This window comes from Lepidothrix coronata, unplaced genomic scaffold (genome assembly GCF_001604755.1).
Source record: "Lepidothrix coronata isolate B3197 unplaced genomic scaffold, Lepidothrix_coronata-1.0 Scaffold18, whole genome shotgun sequence".
Lineage (NCBI taxonomy): Eukaryota > Metazoa > Chordata > Aves > Passeriformes > Pipridae > Lepidothrix > Lepidothrix coronata.
The window spans coordinates 220,256-233,121 of record NW_016690198.1 but is presented as its reverse complement, the minus strand read 5'-3'; the positions used below and the strand labels follow the sequence as shown (position 1 = coordinate 233,121).

The window sequence follows — 12,866 nt, the reverse complement described above, 5'->3', positions numbered from 1 at the left end:
ATGCTCAGTACTTTTCCTCAGGGCGAGGAGTTTCACAAAAGGATGTGAGGAACAGAGAGGCACCCTTCTATCTGGAAGGCCTCTTAACACCCAGTTTATAGCCTGAGGAGTCAGGCTGCTCTGGGCAGAGGGTGTAAATAGTCTATTGAAAACAGTTTCTGGGAAATGGCATGGAAGGCTATAGAATACACAGTTTTGGGTTACACCCATCCAGTGATGAACTGGTCTCAGCTGTCCTAACTAGGACACATATATATGTATATGTATGTATATTTAAAAAGAGTTGAGAATTTCCATAAGATGAACTTTGTAATTAAGCCATTTCTAAAGCCAAATAGTTGTCAAATGATTTCTAAAATTAGAGATGCTTTTCTTAAAAAGGAAAGAAAAGGAAAACAAAAAATAAACCAACAGGTGTCAGCAAAGACCATGTAACAAAACATTGGGTCAAATCACGTCAACAGTATATGCTGCATTCATAACAATTCCTTGCTGTCTATCATTTAATTCTCTCAAATGATCTTGAGAACCTAATCGTGATACGTCAACCCAAAATCCAGAATATCACAACTGTGTATTAAGGTTCAATTGAATTTCTTTCAGTAGAAAACACAAGAAATCCTGTAGAGATAATGTCAATTCCATCTGAATGAGTTGTTCTCCCACACTATAATCCAAGTGAGGTCTTTTCGTGGATTGTTTTAAAATGCCATTGATTTTGTTTTTCTTTCTCTCTCTTTTTTTTTTTTTTCAGCTTGCATTGACCTGAGCCTTTAGAAAGTCCACTCAGCTTTTAGGATTGTTTGTTCTAGAATGGTGATGGTGGGGTTTTTTTGTTCGTTTGTTTGTTTGTTCCAGTTCTTAGCTAAGTGTGTGTCCAAGAGCAGCATGTCAGAAAGTTCCTTGCATCTCTCATTGGTACATATTGGCAGGTTTGTCACCTAAGGGTCAAAATAAATCTCATTCAACCAACGCTATGGTAGCCACAGTAGCAAACCTCAAGTCAGTCCCACCACTTGAGATTTGCTGCAGGGTAGTCATTTGGAATTCATTTTGCATTTATTTCACTGAACATTATTGCTCTTACACTGCAAAGAGGAAAATGTTATTGGTAGACTACTATATATATGTTATAAGGATTGTTTCCCTCTTATGCTTATTTTCTCTTTTTGCATTAAAGTGCATATTACCAATGAAGAGACAAATCCTATAAAACACAAAAATCCATTACTCGTAATGACGTCACTTCTAGTGTTTATACTTGTTGATTTTTAAGATAAGTTACAAAACATCCAACCTGTGCACTCTGCCTTGAAGTTCTTAGAAAATAGTAGTGCTGAGTGGCCTAATCTCTTAGGCTGAATATAAATAATTTGAAAATAGTATCCTTTCTATTGCCATGAAAGGTCCATTTTTTGAGAAACTTAGGTTCAAGAGATTGTAACTTGTTATGTCAGGTCTAAATTAATAGTTGAAGTAATTTTAGGGGTCTGATGAGCTGACGTGAATCTCTTGCTGTACTTTGTGAAGTCAGGTCAAACATACTACTTTACGATAAAAAGAACACATAGGCAAATGAGGTTGATTTTGATCTATATGTGAATTTCTCAGGTGAAGTAGTAACGTTCAGCTGTCACAGAATGGGACAAGTAAACCTAAGGTTAATTTGGTTTTGCATCTCTAAAGAAAGTGAAAAATTTTGCATTTTTCTTCACTTTAGCTCAAAATATAGCAAGTTGTGCCAGAGTGACTTTTTGTAGAGAGTAGAGATGGTCAGACTACAGTGGTTTCTGAGCTAATTGATTTCAATTCTAGTTTTTTCCCTTTTTTTCTCCTTTTTTTTCCCTGTAATATATGCTCATGTAGGAGATTAAACTGAGGTTAAAATATAGTTAACTCATAAGGTTAATGAAGGAATAATAAACTACTAATGACACTAATAATGTACTAATCCTTTTTATGATATGACTTAAGAAAATCCAGGAAGTCAATCAAGAAGGAAAATGGCATTTCAGCTATGTTTTATTAGCTAAAGTCTACTTAATGTGGACTTTAAAGTCTACTTAAATGTACTATCTATATTATTGTAAAAAGTCTGGCCACTCATAAAAACGTGCAATGAAAATTATTGCCAGTAGATTCTCTTACTCTATACTTTCATGTATTTTGAGAGTTGTGTTTAGAAATTAATGAAAAGTCATCTGATAAAGTGTTTAAGGAGTGTTTTTTCACAAGCTAACATCTTTGGAGGCACATGCCTCCTATCTACTGAGTGAGCGTGTCATTGCCAGCGCACCTCAGTCATAAAGGGAAGTAGCCTCTTAACTTCTGGAGTAGTGAAAAGTCATAGCAAGAGTAGTAATGGTGATGATGGAGTTCTGCTTGTGTTTTGCGTATCTGTAAATGAGGAAGATGATGCAGGAGTGGATGGATCTGGTCCACCAGAAGAATACATTTAATCCGTAGTTTTCGCCATTTCCTTTTTTCCCAGAAATCTGCCGCAAGTGTGTAGGAGCAGGCAATGGTGTGGGCAGCTTTGTGCTCCAAGGGCTTGTGATGTGTCGTCTATCATGCAAGTGGTTGTAATGTCAACTGCTCGCATGCACTTTATCCTTTGTCATGTCACGTGTGCTTTATTCTTTATCATGTGTTAGCCATTCACCAACCATTTGTCAGGGTTGTTGGCATTTTGGTCATGGGGGATGCACATATGGGAGAAGAGAGGGACATGTGGCATTTGATTGTCTTCAAAGAGACTTCGAGGTTTGCACTGACCTAAGGGTTCCTCACATCTGTCGTCAATCCATGAATGTTTGTTGCATGGTAATGATTTCCAGTGACTCCTGATAGGTGCCAGGTTAGGAGTGAAAGGCCACAAATCACACAGGCTGTCATTATTTAGTATGTTTGTGGCTGAGAATTCACTCAAGAAAACATTTTGAATGTTTGAGCAATTTACGTTGTCAATTTTTTTTCCCTCTGCAGCAGCTTGCTGTTTGTATATATAATCTGATGGTGGGTGGAGTTATCCATGGTTCATTTTGAAAGTGGGAACACATCGAAGGGGAGAAAAGAGAATTCAGAAGACTTGGGTTGTAAAGCACAGCAGGGGAGGGGAACTTGATGTGCAAGGTTTAGTGCACTTCACTGCATCCCAGCATGGGTTTTGGTGTGGTATGTGCTGAAGCAGCTCCTGTGGATTAGGATGTAGGTGTTATGAATCAAGTCATCAAGTTTAGGATGTAGGTGTTATGAATCAAGTCATCAAATTCTGATCTGTTGTCTGTATAACTGGCTATCTCTGTTATGAAAAAGTTCACCAGTGGGTCAGCTGCAATTACTCTTCCTCATGTGTGCCAGGCTGGTTCTTGATGTTTGTGGTATGTGGTACAAGGCTTCCTTCAGTTTCTTACAGACTTAAAATGGAGGGATATTATTTTAAACTGAGTTATTCTGGAATTGCCTTTTTGCTTTGTGGATATGCGGATTTTTAGCACTCTTCTCCAGACTTTTCTCTATTTAAAGACTCCCAATACTTTGTGTATTAAAGAGTCTCTTTGGTATTTGTCTCCACTTGCAATCATGTTTAGGCTTCAGTACTTTTGTGATCTTTGTAATTTTAAACATGTTGGTGTTGCTGACTCTTAGTCTTTAATTTCTCTTTTCACATACTTCTATGCAGTTATTGATCTCTTGATCATATAGCTTCAGGATGTTGTATTGCAAAGATTTCACAAAGTGTGCTGCTAACAGAATTTTTCAATGCTTTTTGGTAATTGAAAATAATCCTGAAGAAAGTCCTCTATATGAATGATATGGTTTGAAGCTGGCTCCCTGCCAAGTCTCCAAACCTTACCACAAGAAGTGTTTCCCACCCCCCCCAAACCTCAGGGAGAAGAGGGAGAAAAAAGAAAACCCGAAACGAGAGAGAGACAGCTAAAGTGATATATAAAAATATATTTACACCTATGTTACACTTATATACAATTAAAATATATACAATTTCCCAAGGGAAAGGGAAGGGGGAAGGGAAAAGGAACAAAACCAAAAAATAAAATATATATGTATCTATATCCCGATTAGCAAAATAAAATATATAAATATATATATCCCGATTTAGCAAAGAAATATCTCACTACTCTCCCTGGGACAACCGAGAGTCGCTCTGGAACAATCGCCGGCAACCTCTGTCTCCCAAGGTCGGCAAGGCCTAACCAGGCCTCTCTCCCCAACACGGCAGACTCAACAGCAGGGAACCTGCACCTTCAAGCCGCTGGAAGGAAAGAGAGCGAAGGCCTCTCCTCCTCTCTTCTTATAATCTGGCTTACGTAAAAATCGTAGGGAATACTGGGTAAATCTGGGCACTTCCTTGGTTACAAACTGGTCACCAAGGAACCCAGACCAAACTACCACAATGAACTATACAGTCTTAAAAGAACACATGTTGTATGAAGCCAGGACCTTACTGTGTAATGTGTCCTGCAGTTTTATGTACCAGATCTAGGTTTCCACCTGGAGTTTCAGTTTTGTTCTTCAATCTTCATGCAGCATTATAGTCTTGCCACCATTGAGCAGAGTATTTAGCAATGCAAGGGTAAAACCTTAGCTCTGTTGTAAGATAATGTACTTCTTTTTTCTTTCTATGATTTTCTCTATCCTTTTTGCTTTCTGTCCAAGTAATTTAATTTAATTTCTCAGTGATTAAGATAGGCTATTTTCTGGATCCATATGAAGCATCACTAGTCATGACATAAAGCTATTGAACTTTGCAGATGACTTATTTGGGTCCAGTAGCACTTTGAAAAGGTACCTCTGGAGGTATTTACTTAGTTATATCTAACATAAATCAGAAGACTTACTTGTTTTAAGTTCCTGAACATAGAGATCTTTTTGTTTGAGGGTTTTTTTTCATGGCAGTTTTTCCTCACATTTATCTGGGCCACGGAGGCCATGCGGGTGCTGAGCTGCCTGAGGATTATAATCTCAGACTTAGTATTTGAGCCTCCAACCTACTATATTTTACTTACTTCGTGTTTGCTTCTATTTAAAACATTCATTAGGTCAAGTCTTTGCTACACCAGGGTGCTATGCTGATTTAACAGTCCCATTTTTAAGGCTGATATTACTATTTATTATATTAGAGTAGTGCATAAAGAGTAAGTTAGTATCAGAGCCCCATGGAGACAGGCGGTGGGAAAAAACAAGTAAAGGTTTACTTATGCCCTGAAGACACTCAGTCTAAATAGATGAGAGAGAAGAAACAGATACAAACATTTAGCTGCAAAAAGGGTAGATTTTGGCAAGAGGCGTCTAAAATATGTTTTCTCCATAGCAACTTCTTCCTCTTCCAAATGTTCTTTTAGTGATTCAAAGGGTTAGTAGAGGCCTGAATTAGGAGTAAAAAATAAAATTTCTATGTTTGAGGCCATATTTTCATTATACTCATTTTAAAGTCTGTACAACATCAGCATCTGAGACTGCAGGAACTTAACTGCTTTACTTGTTGGCGTTACACTGAAGTTGATTTCGGTGAACCATAAAAAATTTGCCGCTGAAGGTGAAATTACACTCTATGCATGATCCTAGCATACTGCTTTGGGGATAAACATGTCTTAAATCAACTCATCGCTCACAGCTAAATTTCTTCTCCAAATGCAGTTTCGTTGTAGATAAAAATGTTCAGAAAGACTGATGTTCTTTAAAACCATAAAGTTTTTTGAACATAATTTTATCAATAAACATATTTGAGCAGGGTGGCAAAGAATTCATATAATCATAATCGATTTTGGGGTTTAGTGAAAGGAAGGTAGGGGCATATACCAACATTTTTAATTAGCTTTCATCAGTTCCTCTGATTTGTTCAAACATGTTCTGAACGTTTGCACACTGTGTTTGCTTACATTTACAGAATAGAAACTTTTGGACTTCATTGAAACTTTTTTTGGTAATTGTGCATTTGGAAAATTAAAATTGAAGTTTATAGTACCTTGGCTCCTACTTGCTTAGTTCATAGTGTGTTTTTAAGATGCCATCACTTAAGAGCTTTGTTACAGTGATGTTTCTGTTGGGGCCTAATGTACTATGGCTTCAGATGGATGGCCTTGAGGGGTTAGACTAAAGAATACCATCTGAGTTTGTACCCAGATATTCCTAGATTAATATTTTGAGGCTTAGATCTTGTCTTGTCTGGAATTTAAAAACAGTTTCCCAAGCTTTAAAGAGAAGGCAAGCACCATTTGACCCTCTTAATGAGTCCTTTTTTTTCTTCTTTCATTTGCCTTTTTTTTTCTTTTCTTTTTTTAAACTCTTCTAGCCAATAGAATCCAGGCAGTTACTTACAAACCATTTTTACAGCCCCATATGGACAAGGCACTTTAGCTTGTTCCTTGGTTTAATTCCCAAATTAATAATAATTGGAAAGTTCTTATATCTGGAACTCCATTTTTCTTGGACTATATAAAGACAGAAAAAAAATTCCCTGGATTCTAGGCAAGACATTGAACTGTGGACAACTTTGTTATATTTGAGATGGCAAGTCTTTTGTTGCAACTAGGTTGATTTTTTTTTTTTCATGGTTGCTCTTTGAAAAGATTTCTTATGTTTCAGGTCTTAAATTTCAATTTTATTCCTACATAGAGACAAGAGACTTAAACTCTCCCATGGTGGGGAATCAGTCAGGGTTTTTCTTCTGTTTAGAAACCTTTGACCCATCCCTCCTCTGTTCACTGGGTACAAATGGCAAGGTAATTTATGCTGAGGGTGGCTACAGATCTGCTGTCCACATAACTCATGAAGTGAACCTGCAGGGGAGAGGGTTTCAAGAGTCTGCTTATGGAAAAATATTCTTTAAAAGTATTTCTTTACAAAAGAGAGCCTTCCTTATACTACTGAATGTATATTAATTGGTTATAAACCTTAGTTTTGAGGCACCTAATTATTCATACAGCCGTGATGGATTCACAGGTAGAGTTACAATTCCATTGTACTAGCAAGCGGCCTTTTCTGAGAGACAGAGAGAATTTTTTTGTCTAAAGTTTCAAGTTCTATAATTAGTTATAAAATAAAGGATTCAGAAAAGTGGCAAAACATATACAAGTGCTTAGAAGTTTAACCAACTAGCCTTTAAGTTGTCTGCTTGGATGTGTCATTATTGTAAGTGGTTTAGTATCTCTTGGCACTTTTTTTTTCTTCCAGATCATTACTAAATATGTTTATGAACTACTGCAGAAGGAATGCCACTTGAAGAAAGTAACTCTCCCAGTAAGTATAATTTATTTTTCCAAAGGCGTTGTTTGTTTGGATTTGTACACAGCATAGCCTGCAATCCCCGCATTCGGATAAAGACAGGGTGTGCCAGGGCTCTGTGCAGTGCATTGTCTCAGGATACTGCCTTCGCATTCTGCATGTGCATGCATCCGGAGATGCAGTTCCACCTCACTTCTCATGTGTTTGATTTCTCCAGCTGAGCCTTCCTTGCCTTACCGGATACCAGAATTTTCAAATTGCCGTTTTGGTAGGGGAGCCATAAGCTTTCTAAAAAGTATTTGCGCATGTTTTGAGACCTCTGCAGCTGGATGTAGAGAGCAAACGTGTCTTTTCACAGGAATACACTCACACTAAGTTTCAGTAAACTACTCAAAGGTGTTATTTAAAACACACTTTTTCAATAACTTGTAGTATGTAATATAAAATGATTATGTTGTTTAATAAAAATATTTGATCAATCCCTGGAAGAGATGAAGTGTTCCCCCGCATATCAGAGTGTTTGTAAATACATGTGAAGCGATATTATGATGTTCAGGTATTTTTATATTCTGTACTGGAGAGTGCAGAGGGGAGACTGTAGTGTGACAACACTATGTAAGTTTTCCATTGTCATAAAGGATTCTTATGCTCTTGACAACCTCTTGCATTACTGTTGTTCTCTGCCAGTCCTTCATATTCAGACAAGGAAAACCCATTTAGGCAAAGAAAGGAAAAGGTCCTTTGCTTCAGCAGTCCAGTAACATTTCACCATTCCCATTTCCATTCCCTAAGTGTTGTTTAGGGAACGTTTTGATAACCTGCCCAAACCCAGAAGAGCTTTTTCAGTGTCTTCTGATCATGGCAGAAGGAGCTGAACTAAGAGGTTTGCATAGCAGTTGAAGGGGAAGCAGCCTGCTCGTTGCATGACTGCCCCAAGACCCAAGACTGTCTGAGAAAGCATTTCCCCACTTCAGATTTCTTTATGTAGACAGACAAGAGGATTGTGTTCATCATGGCAATCTGCCTGGTGCACTGCTAGTCATGATCTCCAGCTTCCTTGCACAACTACTTTTCGTTTTTGGGGAAGTTTTGGTTCAAGGAGTACTTCCATGTACCAGACAGGTAATGTATCCAAAGACTTCCTTAAGCCATGTCACACTCTGTCTGTGAAACCAGGAAGCTATCATTTCTAAGCTTAAAAGTACCTAAATTTTGTGGCCATAGGACTTCCTTTGATTTTTAAAAAGGATTATAAGGAATATGCGTATAAGTAATGCAGTACTAAGGCTGATCAACTAGCTACAGAAAATGAAGATGAAGAAACTTGGAATAAGTATTACAACACTTCGATTACCTCTGTCACACATGTGGGGACTCATCTACCTGGCTCTGCCTTGGGAGATCTGCCTCTTGTCTTGGGAGAGGAATGGCCCTGTCTAGCTCCCACTGTCAAATTAATCTGTAATTTACTCATATTCATAAATTATGTAGTAAGCACTGATGCAGCTTGTCAGTAGTACATTTAAGCTATTCTCAAATGTATTAGTTCTAACTTCTGTTAAGCGTCATAGTTTAAGTGCATTTTGGAGCAAAGTAAGATCTCAGATGTCTAATTATGAGCATTGGTGGAAAAATTGGCACAAGGTGTGAGCACCGGTCCTCACTAATGGCATAGTGAGCCTTCAACACAGTCAAAACCAAGTTGTGATGACACGTACAAAAATGAGAAAAATTAGACAATGTGTATAGAAGCTGAAAAATTAAAGCTCTCTAAAGGCTAGCTTTAAGTCTCTACTGACACATTTCCAAATAACAACACAACCCCCTAGTTTAAACTAATAAAGGAGACTAATAGAAGTAATAAGACAACTTTTAGCATGAAAATAGATGAGTTTAAAAATGTTGGCAAGTTACATATAAAATAATAGTAAGCTCACCAAAACCCAAATTTAAGGAGCTTGTTACAGTTGTAAAGGCTAATAATAAAAAAGAGATGATAAGGCTGATACTAATGAACTGCAGGTAGAATGAAAACTCAGCTCAAACAAGAAAAATGAACATGATTATTTCCAATATTCTGTGTCCAATTTCCACACTTAACTTTTTTTTTTGTTTAAAAACAGTTCTGAGCAACTGTCTGAAATTTGATGTATCGATAGAGGAGACCTTAGGACAAATTAATATATCATACAATAATGAAATTCCAGGATGAGGGGGTTTTTTTGGCCCAGAGTTCTACAAATAGTCAAACATAAAGCTGCAGAATAACCAACTTGTATTTAACTTACTGCTGAAATCAGATAATAGTAATAATAGTAATGACGGTGATGATAATATATTGAGGAAAACGAGTACAGGTTTCTTTTTAAAAGAACTACTAGAATTCATCAAAAGAGTTGGAGATCACATGAAGAAGAAAAATCTTGTCAATAAAAGAGTACATGTATTACCAATGAGCTTTCAACAAACTTACCAAATGCTTTTAAAAAAGGATATGTGAAGGGAGTCCCCTTATGAGTTAATAATTGGTTAAAAGAGGAAAAAAATGTTCATATTTTACAGATGAATTAATCTGTTACTGACATAGGTCTGACATAGTTGTAAATAAAAGGGCAAAAAAAGGAATTAACACAAGCTAACAAACTTTTCTGGTTTTTTTTCTAAAATTATTTGAGATAGCTAAAACTAAAGCCGACTATAATGAGTTAGGGAATTATTTCATGATGCGAAATAAATAGATGATTAAACGACATGAGATTCAGTTCTGGTAGATGTGAAATTATGGGAAAGATAACTCACTCTGTAAACACAACATTGACCTCTAAATGAGCTATTACAACTCAGGAAAGAGCTTGGAGTTACTATGAATAGTTCTCTGAGAACATCAGTTAGTGTTCAGTGGCAGTCAATGGCAAATGCTCTCAAAGCAAATAGAATGTTAGAAATTATGAGGTATCGAGAACAAAACAGAAAAACATAGTCATTCCACTTGTTACATGGGCCCTCATCTTGAACACTGCATGGGGTCTGGACACCATATGAAAAAGGATATGAAGAATTAAAAAGAAAAATACAGAGGAGGGTTGCAAGGCTGATCACAGGCATGAAATACTTTTCGGGCAAAGAAAGATTAAATAAAGGTTCTTCAGCTTGCAGAATAGATGACCAAGGAAAGAAGATGACAAATCTATAAAATCATGGAAGGTATAGAGATGATGAATAGGGAATGGGTTTTTGCTTTTTTTCATAATAGAGAACCTAAGGGGCATCAAGTTTAAATTATCAGGCAGGAGATCTCTGCAGAAAGAAAGACAGTACTATTTCATACATGTCCCATTATATTGAGGAACTCATTACCATTGAATACTATCAAGGAGAAACATATAAATGCATTAAAAAAACCCATTTGAAAATACTAAAGTAGGATAAGTGCCTTGAAGTATTGTACATACTTGTCCAGTTATATAAACTCTGTCTCGCAAGATCCCAGAGTTACTGGTTATCAAAACCAGGGAAGAATCACTCTGTAACCACCTTGTTGTCTTACTGTTCCCCTAAGCAATCTGCCAGTTTGTACTGGTTTAAAGGTAAACCGGCAGGGGAAATGAACCCAACCCAAAAGAGAGGTTATAAATCAGAAGAACAATTTAATAAAATAATAAAATAAGTACGATCGTACAGACAAACAATTGGTTTTAACCCACAACCCCCAAATATATAACCCAGCACCCTGGGGCATGAACAGAGTGATGTTCTTTGGGCCTCGTGAGTCCAAAGTAAAAGGAGAAGGGAAAAACCTGTTGGTGAGAGTGCTGTTGCAGTCTGGTTGCAAAGTGGTGGTTGCAGTCCAGTCGAGAGTGGTGGTTGCAGTCTGGTTGAGAGCGGTGATCTGCAGTCTTCCTCTGGATCCCACGAGTGGTTAAAAAAAGTTCCAAGACTCCAAGATTATATATTCTCCAGTTCAGGCAGGAATACTCAGTACCTCCCTCAGGGCGGGGGGTTCCACAATGGATGTGAGGACAGGAACACCCTCCTATCTCACAGGCCTCTTAACACCCAGTTTATAGCCTGAGGAGTCAGGCTGCTCTGGGCAGAGGGTGTAAATAGTCTATTGAAAACAGTTTCTGGGAAATGGCACAGAAGGCTATAGAATACACAGTTTTGGGTTACACCCATCCAGTGATGGGCTGGTCCCAGCTGTTCTAACTAGGACACAGTTGTCAGAAACAGGACCCTTGATCTGATCAAGATGGCTCTTACATATATGACCTTATTATATGAATATTTTAAAGGTGAATACAAAAACATTTTCTTCTTTAACCTCGTCATCAGTAAGTTGGTGTATTGGCTTTCCTTTTTTTGCCAATTGATAGTGAAGTTGGTAATGATGTTTGAATGCTTGAAATGTGTTTCAGGACTGTGTTAGGGGCAGTGCCCTTTTTTCAGTATGATTTTAATAGGGAGTGCAAACGTTATGCTTCAAAGATTTCGCATGATGGCATTTCATGTTCTCTCATCTTTCTAAATTTCAACCTTGTGTGCAAAGTCCAGCTTACTGTCTTTATTTTGCTCTCTCAGGTGGCACTTGAAGTTTTGGATACAAAAAATTAATAAATTCTGTTCAGATATGAAAATCAGACCAGTTGGCAAGTCAGGAAAGCTTGCCTGTTATTTTACTATTCCAGCATCTTTGACAAAACATAATTCTGAATATTTTTTCCTACACAGGAAGGCTGAGATCCGTATTGCATTATTGTTACTGTAAAATATTATACTTCTGTTAATGTTCAACATATACTACTGGACTTGAAAATTTTAGCGAAGAGTCGCGTGTTCAGAGAGAAGCTGTTCAGCTACTACTTTTAAATTTTTCATTTTGTGCTCCATTGAAGGTTATGTTAAGAATATAAAGAAGACTGCAGGTTTTTTATCCAGATGAAGTATTTGTATTTCTTTAGTTTTAATGGCATCAAGTGATTGATCTTTGCTCTTCTTCAGCTATTGATGACAAATAGAGTGTGCTTCTGAATTAAATGCACCTCTGATGGCTTCTGGAAAAGCCTGAGATGGAAGTTTAAATAATTACTAACATGTTGTCTTCGTTTAAGCCCAGCTAGAAATTAGGCCCCACACAGCTGCTTGCTCAGCCTCCCTTTTTCCCCCCCATCATGGTGGAATGGGGAGGAGAATCCAAGTGAAACTTGTAGGTTGAGATAAGAACAGTTTAATAACTGGAAGAAAGGTAAAGTACATTAATAATGGTAAATTATAATAATGATAATAAAAAGAAAAAAACAAGTGATGCACAATACCATTGCTCATCACCCTCTGACACACCTCCCCCCCCTTCCCAAATCCAGATCAGCCCCCCTTCTGGGTAACTCCCCCCCTATTTATATACTGGGCATGACTTTATATGGTGTGGAATATCCCTTTGGCCAGTTTGGGTCACTTGACCCAGCTGTTCTCCCTCCCAGTTTCTTTTCGGAACCTCCTCCTTGGCAGAGCATGAGACAAGAAAAGAAGTCCTTGACACAGGGTAAACATGACTTAGCAAAAAACGAAACATCAGTGTGTTATCAACAACAATATGAATTCTGAATCCAAAACACAGCACTGTA

The 12,866-nt window shown here is 37.5% G+C and overlaps 1 protein-coding gene across 8 annotated transcripts in view; it reads left to right on the top strand.

The window, feature by feature from the left end:
* Positions 1 to 12,866, top strand: part of FAM172A (family with sequence similarity 172 member A) — a 280,969-nt gene that overhangs the window by 58,420 nt on the left and 209,683 nt on the right. For all 8 annotated transcript variants that reach the window (XM_017807269.1, XM_017807270.1, XM_017807268.1 and 5 more), the window contains one exon: positions 7,195 to 7,260. In XM_017807269.1, coding sequence (XP_017662758.1) covers positions 7,195 to 7,260 — 66 coding nt within the window. The remainder of the gene's footprint in view (positions 1 to 7,194; positions 7,261 to 12,866) is intronic.